We start from the raw sequence: 22476 nt of genomic DNA, 5'->3' as shown, positions 1-22476 counted from the left end.
CTGCACCCTCTCCCCACACCACAAAAGAGGTACGGAGGGTGGACCATACACCCTGCTGCATATTGCAAACAGTGACCCCAGAACAGGTCTCTCCTGCCCCCTCCTGGACAGGGTGGGCACTTCCTCCAGCCCCTGGGCTGCTTGCATGGCTGTCTCTGGGCGTCTCTGGGCCCAGCACAGCCCTTCGGGCCTGGGCCAGGCACCAGGGGTCCCGGGACAAGGCGGAGGGGCCCTGCCCCACAAGTGTGTGACTAAGGGCTGCGGGCAGAGCTGCCTCTGGAACCTCTTCTGCAATTTCTGAGCAGCCAGCAAGGTGCCTGCAGTTCCCCACAGGTCAGAGGTTCCGCTGGCAGAAGGGTGGCAGGAAGGCAGACTCCCCCTTGGGCCTGGGGTTGGCCTGGCGCTGAAGTTGTCTCGCGGTCCACCCCAAGCCCCATGCTCTCCGAGCCTCCGTTTTCCCATCTGTGCAGAGGGAAGAATGAACACTGGTGAGACCCAGCCTGGCACAGTGGATAGGGGACAGCAAGTGCCAGGCTCTCGCCTTCTATTCTGATGCCTCCCCTGGACCCCTGCCCAGAGTGCTGTCCACTGGGAGCCACTCCCTGGAAACACCCAGAACCACTCAAGAGGCCTTGCTGGGAGCTCTCAGGCACCGGTACAATCGCCCAGCTCTGGCATGGTGTGCAGGACGGGCCTTGGGGCTCCCACTGAGCCACCCGGGTCCAGGGCACTGAGCCTCTCGGATTTGCTACTCCTCCCTGTGGCCAGCCCTTCCCCCTCCCTGGGCTCCTGCCCCACAGGGTCTCGATTCCGACCAGACTCACTGTGGCCTTGGCCTCCCCACTTGCCCGGCACTGTCCAGCCTCCTCTGCAGGCAGGCTTCAGCTCAGCTGGCTCCCCACAGCCCTCTCTGGGCACCCTCCAAGTGCAGCTAAGGGCAGCAGACTGGCCTGCAGCTACAGGGTCCCTGCTGTGCCGTGGTGGGGGCAGTGCCAAGAAAGGGACCTCAGTGGTCAGCTGAGCACAGCTCCCACAAGAGCCCTGGCTCCACCAGCGGTCACCCTAAAGAGAGGAGGGAGGGACAGACACGAAAGACCCTGGATCGGGCAGTGGGGCATGCAGAGGGCAGGGAACTTGATGTGGCAAGGCTGCCCCTCAGTGCCACAGGCTCCACCTGGAGCCCAAGGTGACCTCTGTTCTCTGCACATCAGAGGGCAGGAGGGCCTTCTACTCCTCACTGCCGGGCACCGTCTTCTGGGGCCCTCTGTCACCTCCTAGACATCTCCTGCGTACGCTTCTGGAGTCCCACAGGAACGAGGGCTCCCCAAGCTCAGCACCTCTGTCCCCAGCACTCAGCATCAAGCCGACACGCGGCAGGTCTTCAAAACGCTTTATTGGGAAGAGTCTGAGGCCGAGGGCAGCACCGGGCTGGTGGGAGGTGTCTGAGGCCAGGCCTTGCAACGAGGTGGTCCCGCCTTCTCCCCGTTTGACTCCTGAGGGTGTAGTGGCTGAGGGGCACACGCTCCAGGTGCCCCTGCGAGGTCCTGGGCAGGTGGTGTCCACGTGTGTGGAGATCAGGGCAGGGTAGCTTGCACGGGACCAGGAGCAGCTTCAGACATAGGTGGCCCGGTGTGTGCTAGCCGGGGGCTTGGCCGGCTCACCTGGGACAGGGCTCACCTGGCCAGGGCATCCTGACATCAGGGGCCCACCAACCCTCGCCCCCAGCACGTCACCACCTAGCCTGGCCGCCACATCAGGGACGAGGTCCACATCGATGGTCCTGTTGACCGGGAGGCCTCGGCTGCCACGGGCCCTGCCTCCTGTCACAGGGAGGAGAGAGGCTGTCACCTGCCTGGACCTAGGCTTTCAGGACTTGCCGATGGCCCTGCACAGACACAGATCACCCCAGAGCCACCCCAGGGGCAGGGGACCTCCAATCACGGGCCTCTGGGCCAGGGGCAGGAGCTAACTATCCCCAGTGCCAGGTTGGTCTGCAGGTACCACCTGCCGGCACTCTGTCCCCAGCCACGACGCTCACAGGCCCTGCTGACAGTGAGGTTGGTGCCCTTGCTGATAGCACTGTGTGGAGCAGCCGGCCAAGAAGCCATGACCGTGAGGCTGGTCTGGAGTGAGGCCCCAGTGCAGCTGGGACCCTGGGCAGTCCTTGCCATGGCCTCCCGTCCGTCACAGGACTTTCCAACACATGTACCCCACCCTCGTCTGTGCCAGGCCACATGGGACCCTTTCCTGCAGTCTGCACCCCCGCACCCTGCCCATGTTGCTGGGTGGCCATGGTTTGCTCTGCCTTGGGCACCTTCCATGGCGCCACCTCATTCTCGCAGTGTCCTTGATGCCTTCCTTGCCACACTGCCTGCTACCAGGGCTGTAAGTGGGGAGGGGTGAAAACACCAGCGTGGCTGCTGTGGCAGAAAGGGCTCCGGGATGACACAGAGGTGGCCGTGCCCTGGGTCTAATCAACCTCTTGCAGCAGAGTGGGAAAGTTGTGTCCACGAGAAGCCCCCAAACTGCCTTGCCTGCCCGACTCACACCCCCCAGACTCACACCTGCCAGCCTCCCTCACCCCTCTGCAGCTCAGGACAGGCCCAGGCCACCTACTGAGGTCCCTGTCACCTGGTTGTTGGGCTCCTTAATGCTCCCAGGCAGGCACAACAGGACCCCGTGGGGCTTGAGGGGCCACTTGCAGCTGGCTACATCCAAAGTGGCCTTGCCTCCTGGTGCCAATCCCGTCAGAACCTCTGCCCCACACTCCCAAAGCCCAGAGCAAGGCAGCTCTGCTGCCCATCCCACTGCCCCAGGGGACTCTCCCTTCCCCCAGACACTGCCCCCAGGACCTTTCCTCCTGCCTGCAGGCAACCTCCATGTCTCCCTGCCCTGAGCTGCCCCAGGAGCCTAGAAGTGCCCCCACACCCTTGGGGCACCCTCTTCACTTGCCCAAGCACACCTGCAGGTGGGCTGCCTGTGGCTCTGGGCTGTACCTGGGCTGGCAGAGCTCAAATACCCCTCCCCAGCCCAGTGCTCCTGGCCCACAGCTGGGCCCTCACAGGGGCAGCAGACAGCAGGGCCAGGCTTGGGGTGTAGGCTGAGCCCTTCACCCGCCAGGTTCTCCCAGGGGTCCCACTCTGCTGCCCATTCCACTGCCCCAGGGGACTCTCCCTTGTCCCAGACACTGCGGCCAACTCTGCCACCATGCTCCCAATCATCTGCACAGACTAGTCCTGTCACCTCCTCTGTCCCAGGTATCCCCATCAGTCAGAAAGGGACAGGAGGCCTGGGCACAGCTGAAGAAGCTCATGAGAATAGAGGAAGGAAGGGCCAGCAGAGGGAGCCAGAGGCTAGGGACCCTACCATCTGTCCCTTGGCCCTCCTGGTCCCTCCCATGGCAACTCATCCACTGAGGCCTGCCAGATCCTGCAGTCCCCATGGGAGAGAGTGGCCACTAAATCCCTACTCTGGCTCAGGACTTCCACGCTCTCTGCATGCCTCCACAGAGGCCCAGCCCAGGATGGTGAGTGACAGTGGGCTGGGTTAGAGCTGCTCACTCAGCAAACTTGCAGGGCAGGTCCACAGCTGCACGTGAGCTTGCAGCTAGAGGGTGTGGTGGACAGGGCGTGAGGGTAGCTGAGGGGGCACCCAGCAAACCCACCCTGGGGAGGGGCTACAGACAGGAGCCACCGGGGGAGGGGGAGGGCAGGTTTCAGGGTTGGGAAGAGCTTATTCTGGAGAGCATGTGGGGTGGGGCAGGTGGCTTTGAGGGCCACTCACAGATTTGGGTCTTTCCCTTTGGGATCATCCTGGATGTCTGAAGGGCAGGTGGAGGAGCTGTGGTGGGAGCAGCTAGGGACCAGGTTGTCACAACCCAGGCCAGGGGCTGGGGACAGTGGATGGGCCAGTTGGTCAGCCCTAAGAATCAATGGGGAAGCCCCTGGAATGGGCAGGAGGCCTGGCCATGGCTGAAGACGCTCATGAGAATAGAGGGAGGAAGAGCCAGCAGACCCTGGGCCCAGAGTCCTGTGGCAGCCACTGGGCAGAGCTCAGGTACAGGAAGTGCTTTAGCAATCTGGTAGATGGCCGCCTCTTCCACTGAAGACCAGTGGCAGCTCGGGGGGGGGGTGAGGTCTGAGCTGTGTTGTGGCTGTCAGGGGCCACCAGCCTCTCTTGAGACACAATGCCTGGGGACAGTGGCTGGACAGGGCCTCCCCCAGAAGTTCCGGACAGAGCTGAAGCCAGGCAGGCCTGTCTCACGCGGGCCTCAGTAGGCCTGAAGCTGTGGCAAGGCCAGGGAGGTGTCCAGGCAGAGGCAAAGGGAGGGCAAAGAGGGACCCGGCCACACCTCTAGCCCCAGGGTGAGGGCATGACCCCTGAACCTTGATCTTAGGCCTTAGTCCCTGCTGGCGGGTGAGTACACACGTGGAGAGTCCTGGTGGGGAGCTTAGCCACAGGATCTCAGAGACATGACCTGGGGCTCTGCTGGGGCCCGAGGTGCTGGGAGAGAAGGGCAGGTGGGGTGGTGACCATGAGAGGCCAGACCCCAAGGAGGCTGAACCTGGGAGTGGGGTGGGCTCGGGGGAAGAGGTGCCCCAGTGGGTCTGACTCAGCCTCCACCACCACAGACCTGCACCTCACTGGGTCAAAGTGCCTTGGGTCATAAGCCCAGAAAAGCTGGGCCACACAACCCAGCAGCCCCGGGGCATTTGCTGGAAACCAGGCAGACACTGATGGGAAGGTCGTGGGGTGGGGTTATCAGAGCAACAGTGGGGCTGGAGTGGGGCGCCAGCAACACAAGGGCCACAGTGTCACAGAAGCCAACGTGAACGCCAAGAGCAAGGCAGCCTTCTGAGATTTGCCCAGCACTTGGCCTGCGACCCTCTGCTCCTGGCCCACACGCCCTCGTGAATGCCTCAACAAAGCTCTTCTGTGCAGGACCCAAGACAGCTGATCAAGGCCGGGCCTCTAAGCAGGGGACACTCCTGGCTTTTCCCCACAGTGAGGTGACTCGGGTAATTTGGAGTTTCCTGTGTCAAGACATAAAAATTCGCAAAGCCACAGGGACTCACCCAAGCACACACGCCCACCACACAGGTGAGCGCACGTGCACGCACGCATGCACACACGCGCGCGCGCGCGCGCACACACACACACACACACACACACACACACATGCTCTGCAGACACACCATGTGCACACACGCCAGCCCAAGTATCCTGGAGTGCCAAGCTGGGCTCCAACCCGGCTTCCACTTGACATCTCCAACTCATATGCCCAAGCAGAGCCTGGGGCAAGGAGGGGGCCTGGGTTATTTGGCAGGCAATGCGCGTGCGGGGAAGTGAAGCCTGTCTTCATGCAGGTAGCCTGCCCCTGGTGACAGGGTCAGGTGGGAGTCCTGAGGACGTGGCCACACTGCCACATTGTATTTCCCTCCCTGGATGTCCATCGTGGCCACCACGTCATCGAGAGGAGTCACAGCAGTTAGAACCAGTGAGGGCACCCGGTGGAGCCTGGACCTCCAGACCTGAGCAATGGAGTCAGAGCCGCGAGCAGGCTCAGGCTGCTCGCGAGTAAGGTGCCTGCATTGTCCCTGAGAAGAGAGCACAACACCACGTCCCTGCAGGCCCCTTTCCATTCTCCAAACCTAGTCAAGTTAAGGAAAGTAAGGGCAGGACACATGTCATCTTGAAGGACGTGGCTTTCTGTGTACAGGAACTAGGGCAAAGGAGTGCCATCCAGAGAGCGACGTCTCACATGCCCAGACGCTCCTGGGGTGCTGGTTAGACGCGCACACTGCCAGGCGCGTGCTATGACGTCACTGCTTCTGCACCTCCCTCCCCGAGTGAAGCCGGGCGTGAGGCTGAGGGCATGTGGAGAGGGCACATGCCACTTGTCCAGCCAGCTACCAACAACAGGGAGGGGGAGGAGGCTGCCTGGTGAAGCTCTGTGAGGGACACGGTGCTGTCAGCCTGTCCCACTGAACTCCTGGAGCAGTCACTGGTCTCTTGTAAGCTTTCCCTGGCAAATCATACATGTCCCATGCTGCCCCTGACACTTTCTTTGGCCTTTCTGCGACCTCCCCCACTGACCTGGCACAATTAGCGAGGAATGCCCCATCGGGAGGCTGAGGACACTGGGCTTCCTTCACCACAGGAACAGGCTTCTGTGCAGGGCATTCTCCCACAGAGGAGTCTAGCCCCAGCACCCCTAGGCCCTGCAGACCAGGGTCATTGCCTCCAGGAAGACTAGGCAGGCCATCAATGCCTACAACTGTCCAGCAACCCTCGGACAGGCTGGTGGGAGCTACAGACCTCTGTACTGTGGCCAAAGTCCCACACATCCTCTCCTGCTGTTGCCATGTCCAGGACAGAGCCAGAGGATCACCCTGGGTTCCTCTCTCCCGGGGTGCTGGGGACTCACCCTCTACACGACTGTACCACCATCGCCCTCTGCTATGAAATGCCAGGGGTAAGCCAGCAGCAGCCGTCTGGCCAGGCACCATGCTGCACCACTGCCCAGGCCAAAGGCCCCGTGCAGTGGGAAAACCACGTGCTCTGGTCCTGCGCAGAGGCAGCCCAGCAGCCAGGCCAGGGGCTAAGGTGTGAGAGGAGGGCAGAGGCTCCACATTCAGTTGTGGGTGGGTCTGGCTTCTGGCTTCAGGAACAAACTGGACGACTTCAGCCTCCCCATCCCCCAGGTAAGGAGGGCCAGAGGCAGAGGTGGAGACGGGGCTCTCTGGCAGAGGAACCTTGCCCACCAGGCTCCTCCTCACTTTCAAGCCCACTCCCACCCGTCACCAGGCTGTGTTCGCAGACACATGTGAGGTGCTCAGGAATTTTGTTCAGTGAATGATATCTTCCACTAATGTCTCAAAATGTGTAATACTTTCCCTAGATTAAACTACCTCTGCAGTTTTCTAAAGTGGAAGCACATTTTCAAATAAAGAAGAAAGGAATTGTAAGCCAGACCAGACAAGAGATCTCGAGTTTATTGCTCCTGGAAGAGGAGACACAGGTGGACTGCAGACAGACGGAAGAGCAGAAGGACAGCTGGCGCCCGAGGCGTCGTGAAGCCCAGCCCACAGTGCGCGGCCCTCCTGAGCACCCGGCTGTGTGGAGAAGGGACACGCATGAAGACTGCCCTGGGCGCCCATGGAGTTGGCAGACCTGATCCTGGGTATCCAGCCTGGGGCGCGGGAACCCAGAGGACAGGCCCCGATCGAGGCGTTGGGTGTGAGCACATGTCACCACAGCCAGGCCTGGCCCCACACCCCCTGCTGGCTCCAGCCTGGTCCTGGCAGCTGTGGGGCGTCCTGCCAGCAGGCCGAGCTGCTCACCTCCACACTCCAGCCCACGCCTCCCTTGAGGCACAGCCGGCTGAGGGAGGGTGGCCAACGCCATGAAGCAGGGCGCCTGCGCCAACTGGCTCAGGGGACTGGTGGGTGTCCGGCCTGCCCACTGAGAGATTATCAGAGCCCTGGTCCTCCTGTGAGCCACAGGCGCCTTTGCTCTCTGGCTCAAGTCAATACTTTTTTTTTTTTTTTTTTTTTTTTTAATCTTGAAACTGAAACACTAAAAACGCCAGCTCTGCAGGTTTTACTAACAGAAGTCCCAGCCCTGCTCAGGGTGTCACTGAACCTGGGTTGCTGCTCCCATGGCACCTTTGCAGAGCAGAGGGACTGTGCACCCTTCGGTGACCACCCTGTCAAATGCGAACGCGACTGCTGCCCCAGTGTCTCCTTTCAGAAGGCAAAACCATGAGGAGAGGGCCGCCCCACGGAGCATCTCATTAAATGAGGGCCGTGTACCACGGCTGTTCCCTTTTATTGAACATTCGAGTGAACCATGGTGGGGAGCAAGCAGGATGGCACCAGGGTGCAGGGGTCAGAACCTGGAGGTACCTGGTCTTGGAGGTCCGGGTGTGTCCTGGGGACTGGGGGATGGAGGCAGCAGTGTGCTGTTGGGGCTGCTGATGTCCCCCTCCCCCATTAGGGTCAGGTCAGCCACATGCTCTTCCTCCACGGTCTGGATGTCCCCAGCCTCTACGTCCCTTGACTGCCTCCTCCAGATCTGCGTAGTGCCCTCCTGCCCCTGGGGGGCACAGAAGGGCTCTCCAGGAGTATTCTGTCCAGGTGCAGTAGTCCCAGGGACCCCAGGGGTGCTGTGGGCGGACCCAGGGCTGTGGGTGGAGCTGGGGCTCTGGGCAGAGCCAGGGCTGGTGGCTGGGCTGTCGCTGCAGTCCTGGGCTGGCTCCCAGCTCCCGGAAGGCTGGACTGCTCGCTCCTGGCCACAGCCCGCCACGGGTCTCTTGCTAAAGCCTTTGGCCGGGGCCGAGGTGGAGAGGGCGAGCTCTGCAGAACCAGCAGGCAAGCGAAGGAACTCGGGCAACACCAGGTCTTCCTTCCTCAGCAGCCCACGCTGGTCATCTGCTCGGTTGCTCTGAGCTTTGGAAATGAGCTCAAAAAACTCTGTTGGAAGAAAATCCACATTGGCCCTCTTTAGAGAGGTTCCCCGGAAGCATGCCATAGCACAGCACACCCGCAAGGGCGCTACAAGCCGAGGCAGGCCAGCGTGCAGTGCTGCCTCCTCGAAGGACTGAGGCTGAGGCCCAGCTGGCAGCAGAGCCCTTCTCAGGATGTGGAGGCAGCTCCGTACCCTGAGGACCAAGCCGTGCACCGGGCCTGAGCACACAGAGCCTGTGCTTCCCGCGTATGTGGTGGAGGAGGGGCAGCCAGTGCTGCCCTGGCTGTGGGTCTCTGGCTAACGTCCAGGGCCCTTTGACACCTGCGCCCAGCTCCTTTTTGAGGACAAGGTAGAAGTGATGGCCAGATGAAGGCACAACAGAGCAAGAGGCCCCAGCTACAGATGAACCCCCAGACCAAGAATGGGACAGCCAGTGGGGTGGCTGGGATGGATGGCCCTCAAATCGCCTACCACTCAGGGTCACCACCTCTGGACAGAGGGTAGTGCTCCTAAGCCATGGGAGAGAAGGCACTATAAGCCTCCCTGTCCTGCCCAAAGCTGGCTCGGGGCAGACGGGTGCCCTGGGCCTTGCACCTGCCCTGCCTCTGTGGAAGTCCTGGCTTAGTCACTGGGTCCACAGACCCTTCTTTGTCGGGCTAGATTTTCACTGTAACTCAAGTTCACCTTTTAAAGACGGGATTTCTGAACTGAGCTTTCTCTAGTATTTAAATCATACTCTGCATTTATAAACCTTAAGATATCTTTTAAAATTCCACATTTCCATAATTCTCAGAAATGCACACGTTCAAAGGGTGTGTGTCTTCTGCCTGGTGGCCACGGAGGCAGAAGGAGTCCTGTTTTTGCTTTCTTACTGTGAGGTTGGACTCACAGCAAGCTGGGACGAGCCAGCTGACTAGCAAGGACTCCCTGGACTACGATTCAGGTCCCAACAGCAGTGCTGGTCCGCTGTCCGCGATTCTCTTTGTTAGGAGCTTTGGGAATAAAAACAAGGTCCACCAGGGCTCTCATCTCCCAGTCTGTCTTCAGGGGTCGCCTGCACCTCTCCTGGAGGCCCAGGGTGGGGTGGGCTGCCTTCTTCAGGGCCTCCACTGACCAACAGAGGTAAGCAAGCCCATGGCCCTCCCAACTGGCACCCCCACCTCCTTTTCACTGGCATCCAGTTCTGCCTGGTGACCCTCAGTGACATGGCCCCCTGATGCCAAATTTTCCACCACCCAAGACAGGGCCCTGGGTTCGTGTCAGGGTCAGGCTGTGGGGGAGCAGGCTGCAGCACAGTGGGTGCTGCTGGGCACAGCAGGGCCCCCTGACTCCACGGGAGGCCTAGCTCTCAGCCTGAAAACTGGGGTTTCAGCAAAGCTATAGCACAAGCCTCAGTGTGACAGGTCTGCAGTCACCAGCTGTGGACAGGGCAGAGTGGGCTTGGTGACTGTACTAGAAACTGGTAGTGCATTTACTAAAAAAACGTGCAAGTTTTAAAAAGTACACATACCCTCTGCTTCGTCCAAATTAATTTTCTGATATTTTTTTTTCCCAATCTTTGCAATAGATTCTTCTCTCTTTGAAAGCCGGGGATCCCTAGCATTTTTTCCATTTTCTCCTTTTATTTTAATAGAATTAGACTTGCCTAGTGTTCTTTCCTCACCCTGCATTAGAAGGAAAGTCAAAGTTCTACTCACATTCCAACACATGACAACACATCATTCACCAGTCATAAGGCAAAGGCTCGGAGGGACACGGTGCGCTGGGGCGGAGCTGCACGCACCACCGAAGACCAAGGGCAAGGGCAGGTCACAGAACGAGAAGCAGTGAGGCCCAGCCACCCCCCACAGGAGGGGAAACCCAGCCTGCTGTTCACAGGGGCGGAGCCAGGCCCGGCAGGGCCAGGAGGAGACCCCCAGGTGTGGTACCAACCCTGCACACAGAGCCTCCGCCAGGTTAATGGGTGACAAGGGGGCTCGTTGGGGAGAGGAAGGGCCAGGTGCAGTGGCAGTGGGGTGGGAGCTAAGAGCTGCCCCTCTGAGAGGGGCGGGGGCTGCAGGGCCGAGCGTGTGGGGAATTACCATAGCCGCGTGGTTTCTGGGGCTGGAGTTCACTGCCGTGCTCGCTCGGCTGGGCACACCTTTCTGCTTATCTGCGGGCGCTGAAGGTAAGAGGTGAGTGTTGGGCTGCACCCTCCACACCAAAGCTGCAGAGGCCAAAAGGCACTCATACCCCTCACCTAACCAGTAGCTAAAGCCAGAGACCCACCACCTCCCGCTGCTGCTGGGTGAGGGCGCCGCACGGCTTCTCTGCAAATTTAACAGGGGACTTCAGGAAGAGTAGTGTTGAAACCTCATTTTGTATGTCATTTGGCATGCACACTCTTAACGCAGGAGTGGTGGGCAGACGGTGACACTGGGAATGGCCCCAGTGCCCCTTGAACACTGCTCTCCTGCTCCCTGCTCAGCCTCATGAGCACACGACTCCCCAGAGGCTGGCTGTGCAGATGCCACAGGCCCCACAGTGCCTAGCCCTGGAGGGAGGCGCAGAACCTGCCAGGCAAGGCTGGTGGCCGCCCTACGGGGGCTGCACACAGCACTCAGCCCACCTGGCTCCAGGGCTGGGGCAGGGACATGACACTCTCTAGAGCTCAGGGCAAGGAAGTGGGAGTGGGACAGGGACAAGTGCCCTGCACCAGGCCCCGTGTGACCCACCTCAGATGCAGCCTTGTGGGAGTCACTTAGGCCCAAGCCCCAGAGAGGAAGGCATGGCCAGTTGCCTGAAACAGCTGTATATAAAGCAAACTGCTCCACACAGATGAGCATCCGTAGTTTCTAGAAAGTTCCTCAGGAGACAGGCTCCCTGCTGTCCCTGCGTTTGGACAGTCCTTTGGGCCACACCTCTGCCTGCAGCAGCTACAAGCAAGCCTTCCCCTCCTGGACTAAGTAGCTTTCCTTAAGGACTCCTCAGTTCTCCAAAGGGGTGCAGACTCCTGAGGTGTCTGGAGAGAGAGGCCTTTGGCACTGAGGTGCCAATGGGGAGAGCTCTGTGAACACCTGCCTCATGGCACATATGGGCCACCACAGTAGGACAAGCCAGGAGAGCCAGCCTCAGCCCCTGCTGGATAGGGCCAGAGGGACAGGCCCCAGATCAGGGCACTAGGTGAAGGACCAAGGGGCCCAGACCAGGTTGCATGGCCCTCGGCATTCCTGTTTTGGAGTGACTAAGGCCTCCCAGGAAGAGAGCACCTTCTAGTACTTTCTAGCTATAGTGCTCTGACACATGAGCATGGGGGGCAGGGGCTGCCACCCCTTCCTATAGCTGAGAAGATGCACCCCAGGCAACTGGGCCTCCTTCTGCTGGTCCTGCTCTTCCTCCATGTGGGGCTGAAGCAGTCTCCATATGAGAAATGCTGCATTAAGGGTCCTCTGCCATGTTGGGGTCAACAGGCCCTCAGGAGGTCCTCAGCCCCAGTGCACACCATCGGGGGTAGCATTAAGAGACCACAGCTGCTCAGCAGCTAGACGGTGGGCTGGGCCAGCAGGTGGTGATTTGCTGCCTGTGCTCACCTTTTCCTCGGGAAGGGACCTTTTCCTCCAGGACAACTCTCTGTCCATCCAGACTCGATATGGGGGCACCAAGGTCCAGGGGCTCCTTCTCTCCATTCTAAAGGCAGAGATGGTACATTGAATAATTTACTCAGATCGGAGCCTCTGGGTTAGTTGCTTCTTGACAGCCTCTCACGCCAGCTGGCCCTGGGGTCAGGGCTGTCTGCCAGGGTGAAAATGGAAGTGCAGTCCCTGAGGAGCTGGCATGTGGCTCTGCCCACCAGTCACTAGAGGGGAGACTGGAAACCCCTGGCGCATGCTGGAACACCTCCTTCCGCAGCTGGAAGGTTTGCCAGTACTCAAAAAACACTCTCTGCTATTGATCTCAGTTGGCCTAGGTCTCAATACGACTCACAGCCTCCATGTGACTAGAACCACTCGGCCCGTCCCACACACCATCCTGAGAGGTGCCGAAAGCAGCATGTGCCCACTGCAAAGCAGAGAGCAACGAGCAACCACAGGAGCAGCTCCGACTCCACAGACCCCAACTCTTGTCTCTGGCCAGAGCTCTTTTCCTTCACCAAAACCCCTGCTTAAAAAAGAACACTTGAGGGCTGGGGATGTGGCTCAAGCGGTAGTGCGCTCGCCTGGCATGCGTGCGGCCTGGGTTCGATCCTCAGCACCACATACAAACAAAGATGTTGTGTCCACTGAAAACTAAAAAATAAATATTAAAAAAAAAATTCTCTAAAAAAAATATTAAAAAAAAAAAAAAAAAGAACACTTGAGCTTAAAGTTCGGCACTTTCAATTCCCCTCGGTCAGGAGAGCACGGAGAGTATCAAATGCATGTTGGGGCTGGCTATGGGCTTGGGAGAGGCCGGCCAGTGCCCTGTGGTCCCCAAGCTCTAGCTGCAGCCTGCCCTGTACTGACTGCCTGAAAGACAGAGGCAGACTCCACACCACAGCACTCAAGACAACACAGCACCACACAGCCAGACCACTGACTCTGCTGCTGGCCAGTAAGTGCCCATGGGGACAGGACTCGTGTGGGCTGGGGAAGGAGCACTGCTATCCTGCTGCCCAGTGTTCCTCTCCCTAACCTCGTTCACACAACAATGGGGCGGGTGGACCTTTTCCTGTCTGTAAGGGGCAGTCGGGAACTGGGACAGTGCACTGAGGCCTAGCAGAGGCCTGGCCTAGCAGCTGGGTGGGGTGGGAGGGCTCTGCTTTCTGGCAAATCTGCACATGGTTGTGTGCGTGTCCCTCTCATTATGGTTTCCGGGAGCAAGACCACAGGGCAAATAATAGACCTTTCCAAAGTGACCACGGCACAAATAAACAACAGGGATCTCCACTCGGTGAGAGCAGCACAGGGCACGGTCCCCTGACCAGGGAAGACAGTGCTGAGGCGAGTCATGCTGCTCTGCCCTCGTCCCCAAGGAGCAAGCCCCGGAGGCCACAGCGGGCCACACTCACCAGCCTCACCAGCAGGCTGCCAAGGTCCAGGCCATACTTGGCCACCACTGGCCGCAGCACCTCTGTGACAGGCTTGGTGGGCTTGGCCTTGAGTCCCACGGACCGGTTAATTGGAACGAGATCCAGCCTGGGGAGGGAGCATGAAAAAACTCATAAAGCACTCACACCTGTGCCTGCTGGGAGACCTCGGGAGCACCAGTGCAGAACCACCACAGTGTGGCAGGCCCAGCCATCAGCCCAGCCTGCTGCAAGCACCTTCCTCCATGCAGGAGCCCAGTTCTTTCTAGTTTGTGGAGCTAGGCTGAGCAGGGGGTCACAGAACTCGTCCTGCACAGACATCCAGAGCTTGCGGTGCAATCTGGCCACCTCACATGCCCACCAGGCAGAGAGTGCCTGCCTCCCTTGCCCTCTGTGGTCTTAGGGCCAGAGCAGCCCATCTGCAGGACACCTGCATCCCACCCGCCATCGTCAGGGCCTGCCGGTCCTCACGGCCTGTCACAGGACAACCGCACATCCACTGGGGGAGAGCCCAGGCCAGCAGCACCGCTGGCAATGTGGGGAAAGTCCTGAAAACCAGAGGACTCTCCAAATGGCACATGCATCATTCTCTTACCGAAACAAAGTACGCTTTTCTAGGCGCAGGTCCCTCGAGGCTAAGATGCTGCTGTCCTGATGCAGCACCAGTGGCTTGGAACAAAGAGACCACAGTTAGAGGGGAGCACACAGCTGTGCAGAACAAAAGGGCAGCTTCGAAATAGCCCTGCACAGAGAAGGCTGTCCCTCTCCAGGTGCCAGCCCCGTGTCACATGCAGCCACTCCCAGCAAGCCCACCCAACACAGAGAAACCAGACAGCCAAACGCACTTAGAGGAGCCCATTGGCAGGTCCACATGGCCTGTACCTTGTCCCCGCCCACCAGGAAGAGGTCCACAGCAGCCCCATTGATGCCATGTCGCTCACAGAGTCCAGTCAGGACCTCTTTGATGGAGAACCCTGCCTTGACAGCCACGGCACAGGATGTCCCGTCCGGGAGGTGGACACGACAGTGCTTGGCAGTCTTGTCTCTCTCAGGTGCAGAGGTCCTGCTGGTCTCTGCCTACGGGGCAGGGAACAGGCAAGTTAGTCACAGGTGCAGGCGGAACCTCCTGGAGCTGATCCCAGCCTGGCTTAGGGACCCAACAAGCTGTCTGTCCCACATGCAATTCTGACACCTGCAATCCCCAAGATCAACCCCACTGTTACTGGGTTTTCTGATCACTGGGAAGGAAGGGCACCCACCTCTCAGAACACGGGCAATGCACTTTACAGGCTGTCAATCTAAGCAAGACTGTCCTGTGCGGAAACAGAGCCCCACATAGGTAGGGTCACTGGCCACATCTCATCCTGACCAGGAAGCAGACAGCCACATGGCAGCTCATGGTACCAAAGCAATGAGGACAGGCCACCTGAGCACAGCACTGGCCCTCCCAGGTCTCTCAGATCCTCTGCATCAGCAGTGCCCTGCAGGCGTCCTTCTGCTGGCCTGATGCCACTTCATCATCACCAACTCTGCCTCAAGGCCTCAGAGTCCCTTTCACCAAGGCACTATTTCAGAAAATGGGCCAGTTGGGACCATTTCTGAACAGTGCCCTTGCCTGTATCCATTCAGCTGTTTCCAGGAGGAGCGTGGCCACCCTGGATCCTGGGCTGGCAGATGGGGCTGACAGTACCAATGCCAGTCGGGGCCTCCAGAGGCCACTCCGCTAGGCTCATGCTTGGCCCCTGAGACCCCACGGTGTTGATAGGGGAGTAGCACAGGAGTAAGACTAGGCTGGATGCTGGATGATGGTGAGCATATAGTCCCATGGCCAGCCAAGCCAAGGGTCAGAACGAGGACACCAGCCACCAGGCCAGGGGACCAGAGACTTGCATGAGGCAAACCTAGTCAGCAGGACCACCCAACTGACCCACAGACAGCACAGTAACAAACGATTCTTGTTCTGAACTATCCAGGTGGCAGCAACAGTTAACTAAGGGCTGGAAACCCCTTAAATGGTACTTAGTGTAACTGAAGAAGAAATGACAGTCTACATTAATTAATTCCACTTGACAATTTTGAATGGCAGGATGCGGCAACCAATAAGGTTTCCCAAAATTCTTGTCAGACAGAAGCTAGCAGATCCTAACCCATGCAACCAGGGCCTTCCACACTGGAACCCGGGGCCAGAAGGAGCACAGCAGCAGAGAGTGAGAGACAGCTAGAGTGGGGGTCACCGGCTATGCCTGGCTCCCTGGGTGGGCTGGGGGAGCAGAAGCACTGGAGACCCTGCAGGCAGCGGCACAGACAGGCATGCTGGAGTTAACAGGATGGTGGCAGGGCACCTGGGTTCAAAGCAGCTTGTTTGCTCCATGTGGGGGTTCAACAAATGTGAACTAAGTTAGAACAAAGGGTTTAAGAAATAAAGCCAACACTAACTTAGTCCTTCAGAAGCACCCCTCCCCATCTACCAAATAGTTTTCCCCGCTGCCTCCAGAACCCAGGAACCCGGGATTGGGAGAGCTGTTCTTTGCTGCCATGTGCCCAGCTTGTGAAGTGATCCCTGGGCTTTTCATGAGACACACTTCATCCGTCAGCTGGTGGGTACAGCCTGTGTCCCTGAGGCGAGGGGAGGTGGTAACTCACCAGGTCCAGGCTCCCTGACGACGACACAGAGCCCTGGGACTCACGGCGGCACAGGCCTCCATTGGCATGAGGGGAATCTTGATGAGGGAAACAGACTCAGATGAGCCCAAAGCTCCAGGTGTGTCCTCCTCACTACACACAGAAACCCCACCTCCACCTGCTGCCATGGGCTGAACAGATGACAGGACAGAAAGGAACACCAGCACTTCCTGCTCACAGAGGCAAAAGCCTGGGCTGACACAGCCCCCGAGCTGTGCAGGATTACCCCTGCGCCCTGTGCCCTGCACCGCCCTGTGTGCTCCAAGCTCACACCCCAGTCATGGCAGGTGCCCCACAGAGAGGCTGTGTGTCTTCAGTCACATGCAGACATAGGCAGCTCTCAAAGGGCCATTCCTGGGCCTACATAAAACTCCCATGAACAAAAGAAGATAGCCAGCTGACGGCCACTTCTTATCAGTGATCAGTCCACATCTTCTGCAAAGTCCTACAGAGCCAAGAATGGACTGTGGCTAACAGCACTGACGATCTCTTAGGCTAACCTGTGCACCAGATAACTGGACAGAGAGGACTTCTAAAACCTGGGCCTACTCCTGAGTCAGGCTGGGGGTGGTCAGGGCTAGAGATCAGTAAAACAGCGGTCCCAGTGACCTCCTAGCCATTGGCCCACCCCAAAGTGGACTTCCAGGCTCTGTCCAGGCCCTGTTGAGGTTGAACTGGAACATCTGAACTCTGGGGAGTACCAGCCATCGGGATTTTAAAAGACCTTTCCAGATGGTTCTATGGGCCTTGCCAGGTGTGCAATGCACTATATGGGGCCCACACTCCCCGTCTCCCAGGAACTCGGGAGCCCCAGCCCCACCTGATGACAGCATCCGTCCCACAGGTGGCCCCTTGCTGAGGTCTCACTGTCTTTGCTTTGAAAAGACCACCTGCCAGCATGACCAGGAGCTTGGGGCTGGCCAGGCCCCCACCTGCTAGGGTCTCCCAAAGGACAGGAGTGAGGGTAGCTCCAGCAGCTGCTCTGAGGGAAGAGGCAGCGAGTGCACCAGCCGCTTGGCACAGCTGTGGAGGTCGGGGCCTCCTGCTTGTCTCCCTTGGGCACCCTGCCTTGTTCTTGGGGTCACTCGTAGTGTTTACTGCCCAGTTTAAACTAAGGGACCAAAAGCTTAGTGTCAGCCCCATTCCTTCAGGCCGGATCCTCATCCCTGAAAAATGATGTTTCTCTAAAACCTCCAGGGAAGAGAGTCCTCCCAGCTCCCTTGGCCTTCTCAGTACCTGGAACCGGCGGTTCTACCTCTCTCTGCCTGCAGCACGTATGCTCCCAGCCTGCCGGCCCACGGCACTAGGGACACAGCGTAGCCAGCAGCCAGCAGCAGCCTGGGCTTCTGAGGCGGCTGAGCACTAATGAGCCTGCCTTTCACCCTCCAGTCACCACAGGACTCTCATCAGTATCAGAAAAGTCAAAGGTAAAAGCATCTGGAATGGGCAAGCTTTTATAAGGTCTACAATAACCAAGAGCCATGCCTGGGACATGCTTCAGACACCTAAATACCCTCACATCTCTAACACACGGAAAAGGCGCATGCTCACCTGGGAGCACAAGCCTAAAAGAGACCTGGGCAGAGAGCCAACTGCCCCTGGGTGGACAAACGATGGCACACTTGTCTTCTCTTCTTACTTGATGATCTTTCCCAAATTTTCTAACAAACACCTCTCACTTTGATAGCAAGAAGCAGCAGGAGAGGGACACAGAAGTTGGGAAGTTCCGGAGCTGGCCTGCTTCCCTGTCTGGCCCCTTCCCAGGCATGCACCCCCACCCTGGCCTCTCACTGTGGGGCACAAGGGCTGCATCCCCGGGACAGCAGCTGCAGGCCCTCTGGACGTGCACACACCGTTGGCATGGTCCCCATGCTCCTTCCTCTTCTGGGACCGCCCAGTGCTCCTATTCCTTGACCAAGAGAAAAAGGCCCCTTTCCGTTTCTTCTCATTGTCCTCGTCCCCCACGTCTTCATTCAGGGATCTTCCTGATTTTGACTTCCCACTTAACTGTCAGCAAATGGAAACTTCAGTTAAAACAATGCGAAGTTATCTTAATATTACATGAAGTGCAAAAGGGGCTGAAGCCTGAGCTGTAAGCCTAAGGACTCTGTGGAAACATCTACATCTCTGCAGGTCAAGGGGCAGTCCTCGCACCATCGCAGCACATGACTCGGCCCTGGGACCAGCATCACCACGTCTCCAGCTGGTGAAGGGACAGGCAGGCACAGCCTCACTCCCACTACCTATGCAACAGCCCCTCACAGGTATGCGCGCCCGTGGCTTGAGGCTGGCCCCAGCACCTTTTTTGGAGTGGACACGCTGGAATGGTCGGAGCTGATGCTGTGCTTAGAGGCAGGGCTGCTGGGAACCTGCTGTGAGTCTGGGAGGGCGCGGCCTTCCACCTCAGCCAGGATGCACTCTTGATACAGCTGGGATTTCAGAAAGCGAGTGTAGCTATCAAACTTCATCAGGTTGAAAATCTGGGAGCAAATGCAATGCCACACAGTTAAAGAAGGAACTGAATACTCGTCCCTGACCAGGTCCCAGGTGGCCACGGGTTTACACCCACCACCTGGCCCTGTTCAGGAAGGATAGCATCTTAGCCCAACCCCACAGGCCCGAGGGTATCCAGGCTGATTCTCCTGCACCCTGCAGAGCTCACTCTTTCTCTTCACAAGACAGCTTTTCCTTCCTCCCTCTGAAACAAGCCATGTGAAGCCAGCAGCTGGGGATCCCACAGAGGGAGAGCTGCCTGGAGAAGACCTGCTTCCTTCTACTCAGGATGTCACTCTGGCGAACCCACAGCACAGCCTCTGGCAGGGGCAGTGGAGCATACAGCTGGGTAGCCCTGGGTCTCATCACATACACTCCCAAAATTAAACCAAGGCCAACAGACAGCCCCTGGCTGGTGACGCTTTGCCTTCGTGATGATGCCAGGTGAGCTGTGTTCCAGTAAGGTGGGCTCAAGCTGCCTACTTCCAGTCTGGATCCGCCCCTGGTTGAGTGCCTGCAGTGTGGTCCTCTCTTGAACACTGGGTGGCAGCAGCAAGCTGCAGCACCCACTCTGCCCCCACCAACACAGGCTGACACCAAGGATCCATGGTGTACCAGGTGGCCGAGCACAGGTGTTGGGTAGGTGGGGTGCACTGGTGGTTTTCACCCACTCGGGTTCACCAGGCCTCAACCCTGCCCTCAGTCAAGGGGTGTCTGGATGCATCAGCCCAGAGCATGTGATTCCCTGTGCACACACACACACGCCTAGGCATAAGCGCCAGGCCTCTGCGGTGCAACCTTCCTACTTTAGCCCAAACAAAACCAGCCACTTTCACCTGAATTCCCCTGGGGTCAAAGCTACCCACCCACACCCAGACCTGTCAGCAGCTCCCTGGCGAGAGCTGCGGCTCCTGCCTCTGGCCTGGCTGGGATTCTGGCTGGGATTCCTGGACAGGGCCCCATGACATCACCTGGAGCTGCTGCTCCTTGAACATGTCTGGGTGAGGTGCATTGAGAATGTCGTCGGCTAGCTGGGCCTGGCTGTCGATGTTGACAGGGGTGGTGGCTTTGCTGCACAGGAATTTACTGAAAATCTCCCGGGCCCTGTGGGAAAGCTGAGATGGCACAGAGCCTGAGCAGGAGCACGGCGCTCCCCAGGCCTCCCACCATTTCCCTGCAGCACTCCTGAGGCCACAGGAGCCCTGGGACCACGACCCACGCTCATGGGCCCCAACCAGTATTTCTGCCTGAGGCAGTGAATAAAGGCAGACCTGTGAGAACCATAGAACACATTCCCTGTAAGCTTCGAGTAGCTGTGCTCAGGGTGCCAAGACTCAGCAGCTCCCCTGGGAGGGACCCTCACCCCAAGGATGGCAAGTGGGAGTCATCCAGGATACCCTCGCCCAGTGGGAACAGGAGAGTGTCAGGAGCAGACACAAGGCCCCCGAGTAAGCGCAATCCTCACCCACATAGAAAAGGGTGCCAGGGCACTGTCCCAAGTGTCCTTTCAAGTTCCCTTTTAAACCATGTCCCTTTGCAACATGTCGGGTGCACAAAGTCTGTGGCAGAGCTTGCAGCTCAAGGCATTTGTGCAAATCATGTTTAGGCAAATTAAAAATCACACATACTTAAAATCTCATTCAGAAAAAGAAGTGGCTTTCTTCAGCTCTTGTGAAAACATTCCTTCCTCAGCAGCTCAGGCCAGGCCCGAGCTAGCCCTTGGAGCCACCCTTGTAAGGCCCTGGCCTGCAGACCCACCTCCTTCTTGTCATGTGCAGGAACATGGTTGAAGTATTCACAGGCCTGCCAGAATAAAATGTTCTCTTCACTGAATTCCTTCCTTAGGAAATCCTAAGAAAAACAGCAGAGGTGAGCAGACCCACCCAGATGTCCCCCTCAGGGCTGGCCTGGCCTCTCCCAGTGTCCTCTTGCTTTGCCTTCTGCCCTTGAGCAAGCTGCAGGGTCTCTCGCTACTGACCCGAGGCCCTCAAGAAGAAACTGGGGAGCTCTCAGCACTAAGGACGGTGGCTCTGGTCCACAGTGACCTTCTGGGGAGTACAGGTGTCTTCATAACTGGACCTAGCCACACGCACCTGGCTTCCAAGCACTCAGAGAAGCCCCCAACGCCCATTGCTATAGATGTCTCAGACAGGGAGGGGAGACCCCAGACCCTGAGGGCCTTGGGACAGAGGGCAGGGCAGGAAGGCAGGCTGGGCCAACTCCCTGTGTCCAGCCCACCCTGGGCTAGGTTGGGGAGATGCATGCAGGGGGCCATTCAGGGCCTACAGGGTGACATGCTCTCTGGGATCTGAGGCAACTGGCCAAGCCCTGGGTGGTAGGTCCCACCCAAGCAGCCTCAGCAAGGAGTCCAGATGCCCCTACTCACAGAGAAGTAGCGAACACCAACAGGGTCCTGCAGCAGACGCTCGAACGACACAGCCCAGCTGGCGACCCTCCTCTCGCGCAGGCGCCGGCAGCTCTGCACGCTGGGGAGACTGGCATTGCTGCTCAGGCTGTTGTTGCTGACGCAGTCCTTCAGGTCAGCACCCGTCAACTCTGTGAGACCAGCACAGGTGCACCTGCACCCCTGCTCTGCTCCTGCCCAGAAGTGCTCCCTACCCAGGTGGCCACAGCACCCACACCTAGCTCTATTCTCTACAACACTCGTTCAGTCAACAACATGCTCCGCATCTGCAACCTGGACACTAGACACAGCATGCACAGAATGCACTCTGCCTCTCAGGCTGCACACGCACCCTCATACACACTCACAATAACAAACCACGACCATGGGGGAGAGGGAGAAGCAATAGCTTAAACAACACAATGCACACACACCCAGCTCTCGGCACATGGCAAGGTCAGACCTGACAGAGGCACCATGGAGCAACAACAGTGGAGGGGCAAGGGCCAAGTCCCCCAGGTGAGGTCCTGGCCAGCACACGGGGACTCCTGCAGCAGAGCCTGACTGGCAGATGCTCACCACGCACACAGCTGCAGCTTGGGACTTGTATGCATGCTGCACTCGTAGAAGACCCTGGGGTTTCCACAATGCCCACATCTATGTATTCAATTTCATGTCACTTGATGTCTCAATGACTGGTGATCACAAGTGGAAGGTGCCCAGAAAGCCCCTGTCCATCCCCTTGTCCACCTGATGGAGCGGTGTGGCTACGTCCCCACCCCGAGTGCACAACCTAAGCTCAAGAGGAGGGACGTGGGCCTGTGTGCGCGGAAGCTCCAGGGACCTCACACACTGCCAGAGAAAGTGCCCTCTGCACAGGCAGGGTGCCTTCCACGGGGCGCTGTCCTGTCAGGTGAGCCAGGCACGTTTGGCAGAGGCCCACTAACGCAGGCACCTTGCACAGCGTTCTCACAGTCTAACGAAATGTCATCATTTCACGTGTGGCTCTTCATCTGCTCTGAACGACAACGGCCTTGACCTGCTGTGCAGGGTAGGCCATCCGGGCTGGCCGGCCACGCAATCAAAGCCACCAGAGGAATTCCCAGGGAGTAGTAATGGACTTGAGCTCCAAGTCAACCACTGAACGGCCCTTACCAGAAAGGACTGTCCAGAGGTGGGAGGAGAGGCGGGAGATCTGGGAAGCAAGGGCAGTGGTGAGGCCCAGCCTCTCTGCATGGCCCATCTGTAGACAGTGGAGGGCGTCAGCCATGCCTGCCACCCCTGCCACCCCGCTGGGCACTCAGCCCAGGGCCTGGAGGGCCTGAGGGAGGCCCTACTGTGCAGAGGAGAGTTCAGAGAAACACCCTCCGGTGAGGAGCAGAGC

General features: G+C 58.6%; 1 protein-coding gene across 5 annotated transcripts in view; it reads right to left on the bottom strand.

Moving 5' to 3' along the window:
* Positions 1–1376: 1376 nt before the first annotated feature.
* The window catches only part of Rgs12 (regulator of G protein signaling 12), a 106386-nt gene continuing 85286 nt past the window's right edge, over positions 1377–22476 (bottom strand). For 4 of the 5 annotated variants that reach the window (XM_076864408.1, XM_076864412.1, XM_076864409.1 and 1 more), the window contains 14 exons: positions 21075–21244; positions 20447–20539; positions 19660–19803; positions 18496–18675; positions 18049–18202; positions 16157–16233; positions 14396–14590; positions 14109–14182; positions 13496–13622; positions 12039–12135; positions 10551–10630; positions 9980–10133; positions 7908–8474; positions 1377–1820 (listed from right to left, as the gene is read on the bottom strand). In XM_076864408.1, the coding sequence (XP_076720523.1) occupies positions 1612–1820; positions 7908–8474; positions 9980–10133; positions 10551–10630; positions 12039–12135; positions 13496–13622; positions 14109–14182; positions 14396–14590; positions 16157–16233; positions 18049–18202; positions 18496–18675; positions 19660–19803; positions 20447–20539; positions 21075–21244 (2321 nt within the window). In that variant the 3' untranslated portion in view covers positions 1377–1611. Of the gene's footprint in view, positions 1821–7907; positions 8475–9979; positions 10134–10550; positions 10631–12038; positions 12136–13495; positions 13623–14108; positions 14183–14395; positions 14591–16156; positions 16234–18048; positions 18203–18495; positions 18676–19659; positions 19804–20446; positions 20540–21074; positions 21245–22476 lie in introns of those variants that run through there. The other variant, XM_076864411.1, reaches the window with a different exon arrangement.

This window comes from Callospermophilus lateralis, chromosome 8, assembly GCF_048772815.1.
Source record: "Callospermophilus lateralis isolate mCalLat2 chromosome 8, mCalLat2.hap1, whole genome shotgun sequence".
Lineage (NCBI taxonomy): Eukaryota > Metazoa > Chordata > Mammalia > Rodentia > Sciuridae > Callospermophilus > Callospermophilus lateralis.
This window is presented reverse-complemented; position numbering and strand designations above follow the sequence as displayed.